General features: G+C 55.5%; 1 protein-coding gene across 2 annotated transcripts; it reads left to right on the top strand.

Annotated features, from left to right (window-relative positions):
• The first annotated feature begins 281 nt into the window (after positions 1 to 281).
• On the top strand, positions 282 to 8,788 carry GATD3A (glutamine amidotransferase like class 1 domain containing 3A). Of its 2 annotated transcripts, XM_036350291.1 has the most exons (7): positions 283 to 556; positions 701 to 753; positions 2,038 to 2,151; positions 3,024 to 3,143; positions 6,045 to 6,137; positions 7,272 to 7,428; positions 8,267 to 8,788. In XM_036350291.1, the coding sequence occupies exons 1-7, from the start codon at positions 392 to 394 to the stop codon at positions 8,393 to 8,395; spliced, it is 831 nt and encodes a 276-aa protein (XP_036206184.1). In that variant the 5' UTR covers positions 283 to 391; the 3' UTR covers positions 8,396 to 8,788. The 2 variants fall into 2 exon arrangements, with proteins under 2 accessions (XP_036206185.1, XP_036206184.1); XM_036350292.1 differs by lacking the exon at positions 6,045 to 6,137 and having other exon boundaries at positions 282 to 556.
• The last annotated feature ends 5,754 nt before the right edge of the window (positions 8,789 to 14,542 follow it).

Raw genomic sequence — 14,542 nt, 5'->3', positions numbered from 1 at the left:
TTTTAGGGGTGAGCTGACACGGGCTATTCCACAGCGGCCCGGGACACACCGCGGGGTCGGCCTGAACCCGCCGGAGCTGGGGGCGCGGGGCGGGGCTGGAGGAGACCAGCGAGGGTCGAAGGTCTAGGACCGGACGGCTCCGCGAGCGACGCGGGACCAGGGACAAACGCCCCACTTCCCTCGGGGCGAGCCGCAGCACTGTCCGGCGACTGCGCAGGCGCAGCCCCTCCCACCGCCGCTCTTGCCAAGGCGAAACTCTGTGGCTGCGCATGCGCGGTCCCTTCCGCCGTCCCTCACTGACGGGGTGGGGAGAGGGCGACTGCGCAGGCGCCACTGAGCGGGTTCCCGCGCGGGTCTCCTCCGCGGTCTGACCCTCTGACCCCGCGCGGCCATGGCGGCGGTCAGGGCCCTGTTGGCACCCCGGCTGGTGGCGGCGGCGGCCTCTACGTTCGCGCCGGTGCCCGGTCTGCGGCCGCTGCTGCTCACTGGGCCAGTGCCCGCCCCGCGCGCGGCCTTCCACGGCTCCGCGCCGCGGCCGGGGGCCAGGGTCGCGCTGGTGAGTGAGCGCCCGCGGGGACGTGGGGCGGGCCGCCGAGGTCGGGCTACCCCCGCCCCGTCCCCGACCCGAAACACCCTCTCCCTCCCCCACCCCCACGTGGGCCACCCCGCGTGGACTCCCGTGACCCGCGCTCCCCCGCAGGTGCTGTCCGGGTGCGGAGTCTACGACGGCACGGAGCTCCACGAGGCCTCGGCGTAAGCCCCCCGGACAGTGCCCTGGGGAGGGTTGTCTTCTCCCGACCCGATCAATCGGAGAAACCTTTACCCTTTGTTAAGGCAGGAGTGATTGACAAGACACAGGGAGGCGCAGGGGGGGACGTTCTAAATTACACGTGCAAAATGCGAGACACAACATGAGCTGCTTCAGCATCACCTGTGACATCCTTCTAGGGCAGTGGTTCTCAGCCGTGGCTGCACATTAGAATCACCTGGATCTTTAAAAGACTGATTTTTGGGCAAATCCGGATTTTAAAAAGATTCCCAGGTGATTCTAATGTGCAGCCAAGGTTGAGAACCACTGCTCTAGTGGTTTGAACGCCCACGTGTTACAAACATTGGGATCAGGTGCCTGAGTTTTGGAGCTGTTTTCCCCGTGTCAGCGGGTTTCCATCACCGCTGCACTCCTGGCTGTAACCTGTCGGTTGTTGCTGAGTTAGGAGCCTGGGGCTGCTGGCTGTGCGTGTCCTCAGAGCCCTCCCCTCCCCGGGTTGCCGGTGTGTGCCGGTGTTGGCGCTGGAGAAGGAGTGAAATTTAGTGTGCGGAGGTGGGTGGCACAGGGCCAGGAGAGTTTCCTGGTGGGGGAACTAGAGTGGAGAAAGCACGAGTAGCGGGGCACAGCTTGAAACCTCCCAGCACGTGCCAGGAGCTGTACGTGGCGTGTCCAGGAAGTTGCAAGAGCAGCAGAGCCCGAGCGAGTACCAGGGCAGTCCCGGCTCTGCTGGGTCATGCGTCCTCCCAAAGGGGCACAGTGACAGCACCGGGTCCGGGACTGATGGGTGAGTTACCACCTGCCTGGCATAGAGCAGCCCTCTGGGAGACCTGCATGTCTCCGTGTCTCCCACCTCCGTGACAGCAAAGTTGGGGGACATCTGGACTTAAACTTACCCACTCGAGACCCCCCTAAGCCTTTTGAGACCCACATCAGTTGGCCTGTGGGAGGACGACACCCCACAGCAGCCTGGGAACCCAAACACCCAGACTGTGACACCAGCAGGTCACCCCGCCCCCTGCACCTCCGTCTGTAAAGGGAACATGGAGACTGGCTCGTCAGTGCAGGCTGGTTCAGTGACAGTGGATTCAAATTGTGGGTGTTTGGGTCTTCGGCAAGCCAGCCACAGCTTTTTGCAAAACAAGCGGGATATTAACGACACAAGGAATTTATACCTGGCATTCGGCTAAAATCCTGCCTTTACAAACACGTGGACAGGTGAAGCTGGGTTGGGCCTGTCTCAAAGCCTGGTGTGATTTCCTCCCTTGCAGGGTGCTGGTGCACCTGAGCCGTGGCGGGGCTGAGGTCCAGATCTTCGCGCCTAACGTCCCTCAGATGCACGTGATTGACCACACCAAGGGGCAGCCGTCTGAGAGCGAGACCAGGTGTGGGTCCTCCCCTTCTCGTCCTTGACTGTGAGCTCCCCGAGAACCTGCACGCATAGCGCTTTCAGCCCAGTCAGGGCCAGTCTGTTCAAACGAGCACCCTTCCTTCACGCTCTTGTCCTCTGGTCTGCACTGACGCAGCGAGCCGGAATGTCACCGTCCATACTTACCTTCCATTCCTCACCAAAGCAAGTTACTGCAGGGTGCGCTCCATACTTTGGTCTGACCACAGGGGTGCGCCTCAGTTTGTCTGCCGCCTCACTCGCCTGCCTGGGCCCACATGTCTTTGAGTAGCTCCCAGCAGTGTTTCTGTTCCTGCGGCCCCGGGTGCTTGAGATCTTCTCCCCTCCTGTCCTGCCGGGACCCCAGGGAATGGCCCCTGGAGGCTGTGGTTCCCGACACCTTCCAGCTGGGGTCAGACAGTGGGAGATGGGCCAGGGGAAGAACCGGCAGCTCTGCCTGCTGCGGGTGGGTCCTAGCCAGGACCCTGGCCTAGGGTGGCAGTGGCTCCCACTGTGGTTGCTGCACTCACCCGGCGCAGGAGCCCTCTAACTTCCCCACCGCCGCCCTGCCCATCAGTTCCACATAAAGGCTGTCTGCTTCAGACACTTGGGGTCTGCCTTCCTGGGGGCCCCTGACTGATGCAGGAGGCTCCAGATGGCCTGGGTGGGCTGGAAGTGCTGATCTGAAGGGTCCAGCAGATGTTTACGTCCCTGTAGCTTTAACTGCCTTTTCTGCGGACTGACATGACATTCACGTGTGAGCATGCTCCGCGTGGCTGAGAAAACACGGCCTCTTGTCTTGTGGGCTCCTACCTGCCATTCTCCCGTCTGCGCTGAACCTTTTCTTGGCTTCTTTGTGCTCTTTCCCAGGAACGTTCTGGCTGAGTCAGCAAGGATCGCCCGTGGCAAGATCACTGACCTGGCCCAGCTAAGTGCAGCCAACCATGATGCCGCCATCTTTCCTGGGGGCTTTGGAGCTGCCAAAAACCTGTGAGTGTTTGAGCTTGGGGCCTTGTGCTTTTTGCCTGGAGCAGTAGATGGGGACCAGGTGGCGACATGAGCCACTGCTGAGGTCTCGGGTCCAAACAATGCAAGTAGCTGCTCTGACGGAACCAATGCAGGATGGGCTCAGGTCACATTTTGGCAAGACTTGAATTTTCCTCGACCTGCTCCTTTCCCAAGCCCTCCTGGCACCTGGCTGCTGTTGTGGGTGTGACTTCTCTGACCTAACCTCTGTGCAGGTGTGTCTGTTCCTGCAGGTGTGTCTGTTCCTGCAGGTGTATCTGTTCCTGCAGGCGTCCACGCTCCTGTGGGCCGTGGGGCTCAGAAAAGTGTTTTTTTTTCTGGTCACCTGACTGTCCTGACTGGAGCCCTTGGGTCTTTGCCATGGCAGCTGGCTGGGAGCCTGGGAGGCCGTCACTATGACGTCCTTGGGGTTTCAGGTCCTCTTTCTCTTCCCTCCTTCCTTGTTTCTGAGTTTCATGGAAATTGTCTGCACTGGCCTCTGTCCCAGGACCTGTCTCCTGTTGTGGGCAGGGGGGTTCACGTCACAGCTGTGTGAACACGCAGTGTAGTGTGTGTGACACCCTGACTCTGTGCGTTTGATGGAAACAGCAGATCAGCAAATAGGCCCCGGATGGAGCATTTTTCTGTGTCACTTAGAAGAACGTTCCTTCCCAAGCCCGGGGTCGGTGATGAAATCACCTAACTGTGGCCGCAGGCAGCCAGCCCGGGCATTCCTTTCCACTGACTAGGTCGTTCCTGGGGCTCTGCAGCTGCCGTGCTCCCCACCCTCTGCTGACGGCGCTTGCCCATGTAGCGCTCCAGGAATCACCACTTCCTCTTGTTGCTCTCTCCTCGCCCCTTGGCTCCTGGACGGAGGGGGTGCTGCTCTCCCACAGCCCTTCCAGGCCCACCCCCTTTGGGTCCCGCCATGCTGTTCACGCCTCCTTTTGCAGGTGTCTACCTAGGTGCTCCCTCCTAGGCGACTTCTGGGTGCTGTTGGTCTGGCCTGATCGCTGGGCCCAGTGGTCCTTTGTGTACTCCTCATGGAGTCTCCGCCTCCCTCCTGCGGCCCCTTCCCATTCTCCCCATGAATTGCACTCACATGTTGCCTGGCTGCCATCATGTTTGGACTGCAAACCTCCCCCTACCGACCCACATTTCCAGCTGCCTATCCCAGAGTCCTGTTGGAACATCTTGCTGATCTTCAGAGCTGACTCCCTCACCTGTACTCACCTGTCATCAGAGTCAGCGAGAGAGGAGATGGGGCAGGGGAAGCTTCAAGCCTCAGCGAGGGTCCTTGCTCAATATCCCCCATCACGCTGTTGGGACAGTTGACACCCATGCTGGCTCTGTCCGTCTGCGCGTCCTGCACCCAGAAGTGATGGGCAGAGGTGGTATGTCCCCTAAAGTCTGACTCTGCTCAAGGCCACTCCTGATGCCTCCAGATCCAGCCCCTAAAAGGCTGCTTTTCTGCCTGGAGGGAGCCCTGTCCCTGCCCCACACCCACTCCCTGTCCCCAAAACCAGCCATTCAAGTGGCTTCCCCATGTCACCCTCTTGACGAGCTTCCTGGTAGGAGATGGCAGAGAACTGTCTGGGTCAGCAAGGCTTGTCACTCGCGACAGGACCAGGATTTCTTTCTCAGGATTATGAGCTGGCTTCACAAACCGCTGGCCTTACCTCTGACCGTTAGTACCACCCCTGGGGCGTGTCCCCAGCACGGCTGACACCGTACCTGGTTGGCTTAGGAGCTCAGACAGGAGGTGCACCTGGTTCTTGGTGTGCCTGTGTCTCGGTGTTAAAGGGTCGGGCGGGGGGGTACCTTGGGCCAGCATGCACTTCTGGCCGCTGGCCCCATGCTTTCCTGCCTTCCCAGAGGAAAGCCCCGCGCCTACATCAGCGGTTTCCTACGCGCTGGCTGCTGTGGTCATTTGGGTGCAGCACGTGGCAGCAGGCGAGTTCAGTGGTGACAGAAGTCACTCGGTTCCTCCTGGTGGGACCCCGGCCCCCTCCCTAGCACTGTTACTAGCATTTGTGTGTATTTCCCGAGATACTCACATATGTGGTTGTGTTAAAACTCTAACCAGATGGTAGCCTCGTAACTGTGTGGCTTATTGGTCCATTCATAGTCTAACAGCTGCAGACATCCCACTGGGTGGATGGCCCGACCTTGGTAGGGGCTCGTGGTGTCCAGTCCTCTTTTCTTCTAATGGCGTGTTGGCGGTGCAGTGGACGTGCATATTTTAAATGATGCATTCTGACGTGTCAGGAGAGTGACCCCCCGTCAGTCCTTTGTGTCAACGCCGTGCAGGTGTGTAGGATGGAGGAGTGGGACCCACGGACGGAACACAGGGAAGCCCAGCGTGTGGCTCTTGGCAAAGAGGGTGCACTTTGAAATTCGACGGGTCTCTCCCACTTGCCTTCCATAGAGATGGCACAGGCAGGGCATACCCACCACCTGGGAGGGCCGCCTATTCCAGACCCTGAGCCATTCCTGCTCTGCAGAAAAAGACAGTGTCTTGTTTAATTTGCATTCCTTTCCCTTGCTAGTCAGGTGGAGCACCTGTCACTGGCTTTAGGCCAGTGCAGACCTCTGAGGACCAGGTGGTGTGGCTCGCAGTCCGAGGCTTCAGCTAGCTCTGGGTCTGCTTTTCCCACCTCACCTCTACTGCCCCACTTCCCTCCTCCCGCTTTCCATACTGTTTTCTCTTTAAAAACAAAACAAACAGAAAAATATACAGTGATAATGAGAAGTCACGTGTGTACATGTGCACACCCACAGGCTAATCATTTCCATTGCTGAGGAATCCATGGAACCACATGTCAGATCTCAGTGTGGCAAATAGCCAGGGGCTCTGAGATGTAAGGCACCCTGTTCTCACTGTAGGAGCACATTCGCCGTGGACGGGAAAGACTGCAAAGTCAACAAAGACGTGGAGCGCGTCCTGAAGGACTTCCACAAGGCGGGGAAGCCCATCGGGTAGGTTCTGCTGGCCCAGGAGCAGGCCTGGGGGCAGGAGGGCCTCTGGTGACTGGCAGTGGTGGGGAGGGCAGGGGGCCTGGGCCAGGGCCTGGGGCTCGTAACTGGGAGCTGCCACTCTGAGCTGGTCTTGAAAACTTGGCCCGTTTCCTCGTTTTATCTGAGGGATTTCACAGGTGCCTTCCAGCTCTGAAAATTCTGTAGTCTTGTGGTCACATTAGTTTCTCCTGATGACTTAACAGGAAGGAGAAGGGGTGATTGTCAGGTTCCAGAATGTTCCCCAGTCAGTCCTTCCCTGACCACCATCCTTTCCCAGCACCCCTGCCCCTTGCCTGGCCGCCATCCGCCCTCCTGTCCTTGCTCAGCTAGTTAGCCCTTGTCTTCCACTCTCACTGCTGCTGTGCGCACTGTTCCTGCCACCATGTCATCCTCAACTGCCCTCTCTTCCTTGTGGAGCCTGGATCCTGAGGCCGGCCGCACACTAGGGTCTCCTTCTCTGCACCCCCAAACTCATTGGCATAACCATGGCTCATGGCACAGCCCCTGGTCCTTGGTCTTGACGGACAGGTGAGGCTGGCCATACCTGCAACCAGGAGGGGCTCAGAAACGTGTGATGGCGACCCTGTTATAAGACCTGATTTCATCAGACTTTCGTGTCCACAAGTGTCCCAGTGGCTGCTTCTCACTCCTGCTGCATGGTTTGTCCGCGTCAGTGAGCCGGAGCGCGAGCATCTCCCGTCTTTGGAGCCGGTCACTGGGAGACGGCTTGGCAGGAGCACAGTGCACACACTACGAACAAATTCGCGGGATGCAAACTTGAGGCCGCTCCTGGCTCCCATGGGTGCTGCTTGCTACCGTGTTACTGGCGAACCTAAAAAGAGCAGCTTATGTTAGACCCCTTCATCCCAGTGGGAGACAGGCTGCTGAGGACAGTCCCCGCCGACAGCGGCCGTCCTGGAGCCCTGCAGCACCACCAGTGCCAGCCTAGGGTGCGAGCCTGGGGGCGGTCTGTGCATGTGCCTCCTGCCCACCTCCTAGACTGGACCTGTGAGCAGGCTGATGCCATCCAGGCTGCACGTCTCCCCTCAGCTGCAGAGGTTCCGCCTCCCTGACCCTGTCTCCTTCGCCTTTCAGCTTGTGCTGCATCGCTCCTGTCCTCGCGGCCAAAGTGCTCCCTGGCGTCGAGGTCACCGTGGGCCACGAGCAGGAGGAAGGTGGCAAGTGGCCGTATGCCGGGACCGCGGAAGCCATCAAAGCCATGGGTGCCAAGCACTGTGTGAAGGGAGTGACCATATCCTTTCCAGCAGCTGGGGACCCTTGTGGCGAGGGGTCTCCCTCTTCTGTGGCTGGGCAAGCGATGTCTCCAGCCAGGAACTGCGCCAAGCACCGTGGGCGTAGAGAGCCTCGGGCAAAGGCGGGTCCCGCCCCGGGTCTGCACCTGGACCTGGAGGATGTCCTGGAGATGACCACGTCACCTCTGGGCGCCTGCCTGTGCTGAAGGTGGCTGTCATCCTTAGTGTCTTTATGAGCAGTGAGTTTTAGGTGTGTGTCGTCCCCCCCCCCCCCCCCCCCCCCCATCCCCCGGCGCAGAGCAGCCAGCAGACCCGTGGCTGGTCGGAAGGAGCCGGGCTGGCCCGGGGTTCTGTGTAGTCCAGGGCAGATGGGGCGAGGCCAGTTCTGTCACCTCCAGGGTCTGCGTGAGCTGGGTGGGGAGGTGGGTCCCAGGTGGAATTGGCCTCTGCTCTGCTGTTGCTGGCACGCAGGTGAACTCTCTTAGTCTTCTTGATCTGAAAAGCGGAGGTGCTGCTGCTGCCTTCAGGGTTGTGGGTACCAAGGGGCACTCTGCTGAACAGCTTCATGAGGCCGACATGGTCCGCTGAGGTGCAAGCTGCTTTCTTCCTCTTGGGAGCGTGCTGGTCACGTTCTCGTGTAGTTCAGCCGCACAGATTGTGCAGAAGTGGCCCTGCCAGCAGATTCCTCCGGGAAGAATGTCCCCCCCACACCCCAGTCACCTTGGGAAGGACGGGACGCTTGTTCTGAGGGCAGCTGGGAGCAGTGGCCGGGACGTGCTGTGCGCCTAAAACTTCCCCTCATCCTTACTGGGTAGTGTTTCCCTAACTTCTGTGCACGAAGCTCACGTGGACCAGAAAAACAAGGTGGTCACAACCCCAGCCTTCATGTGTGAGACGGCGCTCCACCACATCCACGACGGGATCGGGGCCATGGTGACGAAGGTGCTGGAGCTTGCCAGGAAGTGAGCCGCTGGCTCTGGCTTCGCCTCTTCCACCAGGCGGAGCTGGCGGCCTGTTGTCCTGTCCAGCTTGGAATATGACACACGGGGTCGGATAATTGGGGTGAGAGTCGTTGTCAGCTCTGCTCAGCTCACCTCCTTCCAAGAGGAGGCAGGCAGAGCCCCCGCCTGTAGGAGTAGCAACTGGACGCCTAGTACCTCCCAGAATGACAGTCAGCTTTCTCACGAAGCCAGTCAGGTAGAGGTATTGTCTAACCTCAGGTTTGCCTAGCTTCAGAATACTTAGTGTTTGGAAGGGAAAATAGTTTTAAGTTTATAAATGTAATAATCAGAAAACCTGAAACATGGTTATTAACAATTAAAGATTCTCTAATCTGGAGTAAACATGGACTCATTAAAATGTTGTTGGGATTTCTGTAGCAGGCAGCCACGTGTCAGGTCTTCTGAAATGGGCAAATGAGGAATGTAAATGAGGTTTCTTAATTAGTCTCAGTTCTCTTAAATTTCAGGAAGAAATTGCAATCCTCAGCCTGGGTGGTGGGCCTGCTGGGTAGTGACTGTCAGGTGGTCCCAGGCACAAGCAGCAGCTGACACAGATGTATCCAGACGGCACAGTACATTCTGTTGTGTTCCTCTTGCGAGTGTGGTTTCTGTTACGGGGAGAGGGCTTTCGGGGTGACCACCCAAGTGTGGAGCGCCTTTCCCCTTTCGGTCTGTCTTCTGTGCCGCTTGGGGGCACTCTGGACACACGGACGCCACCGTGTTTGTGCTTTGTTTGGTTTTGAGAAAGCTCTTGGGTGGAAGCAGTTGGATTGTTTCGTTTGGTCCAGTTCACACTGCACTGTGTCGGAGGCGGCCTGGGAATGGGTGCAGAGACAGGGCCTGCCACTCCGCTCCTCCCCGACCCCTGCCAGGGAGGGTGAGGTGATGGACACCCCTCTGCTGGTTTTCTGGGGTGTGATTCCTGGCACCACGCTCGCCCAGGCCCTCTGGCTCACCTGCGCCTGTTTCAGCCCCTGACATTCCAGCCCTTTCTCCACAGGAACCCCATTGTTTGGTGGCCAGCTTTTCTCCCACTGAAGCTGGGCCTGTGGGCAAGAGCCCCCTTGGTGCACCTGCCAGCACCAGCCATAGGGCCAGGCCTGTCCTCGCTTGCACTGCTAAAGGGAACCTCTCTGGAGGGCAGGTAACAGGTTGAAGTCTCCTCCCTAAGAAGGTTGTTGATTGAAGCACTGCTCGTGTGTGCATGCGCGCGCATATGGCAGAATGCAGATCCCAAGCGTGCGCCTCAGTGAGTTCTCAGTGATGCACTCAGGAACCTCCACTCGGACCCAGAGACCTCAGCCCCAGACCTGAGCCCGCAGGTGCCGGTGCGTCTCGGCTCGAGCACAGGGGAGTCTTGGCCGTGTGGCTTCCCCTGTGGGAGAATCTCCAAATGGGTGTCTCCACTGGGGTGTTGCTCACGTTCCGCGCCTCCACCAACGTCTCATCGTGTTCCCTGCACTGTCACGGGCGGCTGCCAGGCTGTGGGGCAGAGCAGGGATGTTGTGCGGCTTTAGTGGGAAGTCGGCAGTGCTCCTGCATATCCATGCTGTGTGCCACCAGCACGCGTGTCCCGCTCTCCCGCCTGCTGGTGCGGTTGGCCATCGGTCTCATTCCAGCACCCTGGTGGGTGGGTGGTGTCTACCTGATGTCCACTGAGGCTGATGACTTTTTATGTATTTTTCAGCCTTTTGGCAATCCTCTTTTGTGAAGGACCTGTCCGGCTCCGGTGGTTGTCTGTCTTGTCAGTGGGGTTACGTATGTGTTCTGGCTACAAGGCCTTTGTCAGTTAAGTGGGTCACCCATATTGTTTCCCCACTGTCTTCATTCTCAAGGGCGTCTTGGTGAGCAGATATTCCTCATGTTTTTAAAATATTTTTTTATTGCTCTAACTGGTTTGGCTCAGTGGATAGAGCGTCGGCCTGCGGACTCAAGGGCCCCAGGTTCGACTCCGGTCAAGGGCATGTACCTTGGGTGTGGGCACATACCCAGTAGGGAGTGTGCAGGAGGCAGCTGATCGATGTTTCTAACTCTCTATCCCTTTCCCTTCTCTGTAAAAAATCAATAAAATATATTTTTTAAAATACCTTTTTATTGGTTTCAGAGAGGAAGGAAGAGGGAAAGAGATAGAAACATCAATGATGAGAGAGAATCATTGATCGGCTGCCTCCTGCATGCCCCCTACTGGGGATCGAGCCCACAACCTAGGCATGTGCCCCTGACTGGAATCAAACCTGGGACTCTTCAGTCCACAGGCTGACACTCTACCCACTGAGCCAAACGGCTAGGGCAGTCCTCATTTTTATGTGGCCCATTGATCACCCTTCACACTTGTGTTTCTCTGTTATTCCTCTCCGCCCCCCATCATGACGCGCATTTTCCTGTGTTGTCGTCTGTTACCTGTTGTTTCACCTTCATTCAGATCAGTGGTTCATCTAGAATCAAAGTTTGTGACTCCATCTGCTCTGGAGTGTGGTTTGTCTCTTCTGGAAATGCCAGGGGATGGGCCCTTGGAACGGAGCCCTGGGTGGGGGCAGCACCATCCCCCTACCCCTACCCACTCCAGGCTCACCCCCTGGGCTTGGCGATCAGAGGTGCTGTGGACAGGGTGCCCGAGAAATGGAGCCTGCGCTCGGGGAACAACAGGCTGGCCGGGTTTCACCTCCTCTCACTTCTGCTTCACCTGCGGTGACCTGGCCAAAGGGCAGGTGACCAAAAGGGAAGGGAGAACTTACAAGGAAACCCCAGAAAGCAATCGTGTGTCCCTCAGTCCTCAGGCACTTCCCTTGTGTACTTGGCTACTGTGCATCCCATGGCTTTTCCATGAGGTGCCAATGGCCCGGGTCAGATGGCACTTCCCTGCCCTTCCTGAGACCCCACTGTGCTGGGGAAATAGGGCCACCGCCAACACACATGGCTCCACGTCCCGCGCCCGTCCCACTTGCATCTGCCCACATAACCCGAGCAGAGGCCTGGGCAGTGGGTTCCTGACATTCCCGTCATAAGGCTAGGCTGGGACTTGGGTCAGGCAAAGACTGCTGCTCAAATCTGAAACGTTGAAGAGGCCCCAGCAGTCCGAACCCGAGTTGTCAGTTATTTGTTGGACGATTGAGTGCCTACTGCATGCCCAGAGCCAGAGGAAACGGGCATACGTGACCCCAGCACTCACGGAGCTTGTGATTTTCCAGGCTGGGGGCACGACTGGTACACAGGCAGATGAGCCATGGAGCCAAGAGACCGTGGAGGACGCCTGGACACACTGGGAAGGAGGGCCAGTGGGGCCCGGGTGGTCAGGGACGGGAGGGGACAAGGCACCTCTGAGGATGAAGTGGAGTGAGCAGGTGGCTATGTGTGAAGAACATTCCAGACGGGAGTGGCCAGTGCAGAGGCTCAGTGGGAGCACCAGCAAGGTCAAGGACAGCACGGCGTGGGGCAGTAGGGCCATGAGTGGTGTGCTCTGTGTGGCGCGTCCCTAGAGGCTCCTTGACCAGAAGGCCCAGCCATGGAGCGTGCCTGTGGTTCAGGCCCTGCCACCAGGAGCACCACAGAGCTGTCCTGGGGTCTGGCTGCAGGCTCCCTGGTTGACAGCCTGGGTGGGTGGCCTCCCTGAGTCTCCCCTGCTGCCCCTGCCGGGGCAGAGCATCTTAAGAAAGCTTTTGAATTTCTCAAGTGTGATGTTAGCTGTAGGTTAATTATAGATTTTCTTTGTTGAGTTGAAGTTTTCCTCTATTTCTAAGTTCCCAAGAGGGGGGTCTTAAATTATCATAGATTGGTGTTAAAATTTGTCAAATGTTTTTTCTGTGTCTATTGATGGGAACTTGTGATTTTCCTTGTTTAGTCTGTTGACGTGATAGATGACATAGTTGATTTTCAGATGTTGAACCAGCCTTGCATGGCTGGAATAAATCACTTGGTTGTGGTATTTAATTCTTTTTAAACACTGTGGCTTTGACTTGCTAATATTTTGTTGAGGATTTTGCATCTTTGTTTATGAGAGATACTGGTCTGCAGTTTTCTTGTAGTGCCTTTAGTTTGGTACCCAGGTGATGCTGACCTCATGGGATGAGATGGGGAGTAGTCTCTCAGCTTCTTTCCTCTGAACGGGATTGTAGAGAACGGGTATAATGCCTTCCTTAAAGCTTGGCAAAATTCACCTCTGAACCCGTCTGGGTCTGGTGCCTTCTGTTTGGGAAAATTATCTAATTATTGCTTCAATTTCTATTTCATATATAGGCCAATTCAGACCATCTGTACCTTGTGTATTTTGGCAAATGTTGTCTTTCCAGGAATTAATTGGTCCATTTCATCCAGGTTAATCTGTGGGCGTAAAGTTGGTCAGAGTATGTCTTACTATCTTTCTAATGTCTATGGGATCTGTAATAAGGTTTCCTCTTTCATTTCTGATATTAGTAATTTGTGTCTTCACTGGTTTTTTTTCTTAGACTGGCCAGAGGCTTATCAATATTACTGATCTTTTCAAATAAGAACCAGCTATTGGTTTCATTGATTTTTCTCTATTTCTTGTGTTCAGTTTCATTTACTTCTGCTCTAATTTTTATTTCTTTTCTTCTGCTTCCTTAGAACTTATAATTTTCTCTTCAAGTTTCCTGAAGTACAAGCTTAGATTATTGATTTTAGGTCTTTTTTCTTTCCTAATACATGCATTTAATGCTATAAATTTCTTTCTAAGCACTCCTTTTGCTGCATCTCACAAACTTTGATTGTTGTATTTTCATTTTTATTTAGTTCAAAATATTTTAAAATTTCGCTTGACATTTCTTGTTTGATACATGTGTTCTTTAGAAGTATGTCATTTAATCTACAAGTGCTTAGGGATTTTCCGTTTTCTTTCTGATACTGACTTCTAGTTTAATTCCATTGTGATCTGAGAGCAGATGTTAAATGATTTCTGTTCTCTTGAATGTGTTAAGGTGTGTCCTTAACCCAGAATGTGGCCTCTTGTTTGTTTGTTTGTTTGTTTGTTAATCCTCACCTGAGGGTATTTTTCCATTGATTTTTAGAGAGAGTAGAAGAGAGAGGGAATGACTGACAGAGAGAAACCGATGTGAGAGAAATACATCGATTGGTTGCCTCCACATGCCCCAACCAGGGCCGGGTCAGGGAGGAGCCTGCAACCACAGCACGTGCCCTTGACTGGAATCGAACCTGGGATCCTTGGTCCACAGGCCGAAGCTCTATCCACTGAGCCAAACCGGCTGGGGCTGGAATGTGGCCTCTCGATGAATGTCCCCTGTGAGCCTGAGAAGAATGCGTGTCCTGCTGTTGTCGTATAAAGTGGTCCTTAGAGGTCAGTTAAACCCAGCTGCTGCTGGTGTCGTTGAATTCAGCTGTCTCCACGCTGCTTTTCCGTCCGCTGGGTCTGTCCGTTTCTGAATCAGAGGTGTCAGTCTCTAACGATAATCATGGGTTTTCTCCTTGCAATTCTATCACTTTTGGCCCATGTAGTTTGACCCTCTCTGTAGGTGCATGTGTGTTAGGATTTGTTATGTCTTCTTGGAGATGTGGACAAAAAAAGGGCCATATACTAAACCTGACAAGCTCTTGGGAGGCCAGCATGGTGGCCTTACAAACTCAGGACCTACAGTAACCACACAGGTGGTCTGAAATGGAAACTTTCTAACTAAGAGCGAGTCGTGGCGGATGTTCATGTCCTAGGCCGGAATCTCCCTTGACAAAGGTCAGCCTTGCCCGTCACTGTTTCACCTTGTGTCACATCTACAGGAGCACACCTGTGGAGTGTCAGAGAGGTCCCCTTTCTCCAGACCCTGCAGGGCACAGCCTCCCCCCAGAACATAAGACCACAGGACCCCTCATTGTTACCTCGTTCTCCTGCATACCATCGCTATGTGCTGTTAACTATCCCATACCCGCCAGTGTAAAAGAAGGATGTATCTATTTTACCTTTTACCCAATCTGAGAGATTTCCCCCTAACTCTCCTTAGGGAACCCCTTTGACTCTGATGTATAAAATAAGGTGCAAAACTGCCATTCTCCAGAACATTTTCTCAATCCATTAAAATTTTGCTTCCTAGCAATTGTCAATTTGGCTCAAATAATCTCATAAAGATTCTCTACAGGTTTGAACAGAGAA

The sequence above is a fragment of the Myotis myotis genome, unplaced genomic scaffold (assembly GCF_014108235.1).
Source record: "Myotis myotis isolate mMyoMyo1 unplaced genomic scaffold, mMyoMyo1.p scaffold_m19_p_2, whole genome shotgun sequence".
Lineage (NCBI taxonomy): Eukaryota > Metazoa > Chordata > Mammalia > Chiroptera > Vespertilionidae > Myotis > Myotis myotis.
Note: the sequence above shows the minus strand (reverse complement) of the source record. Positions and strands in the feature narration are given on the sequence as shown.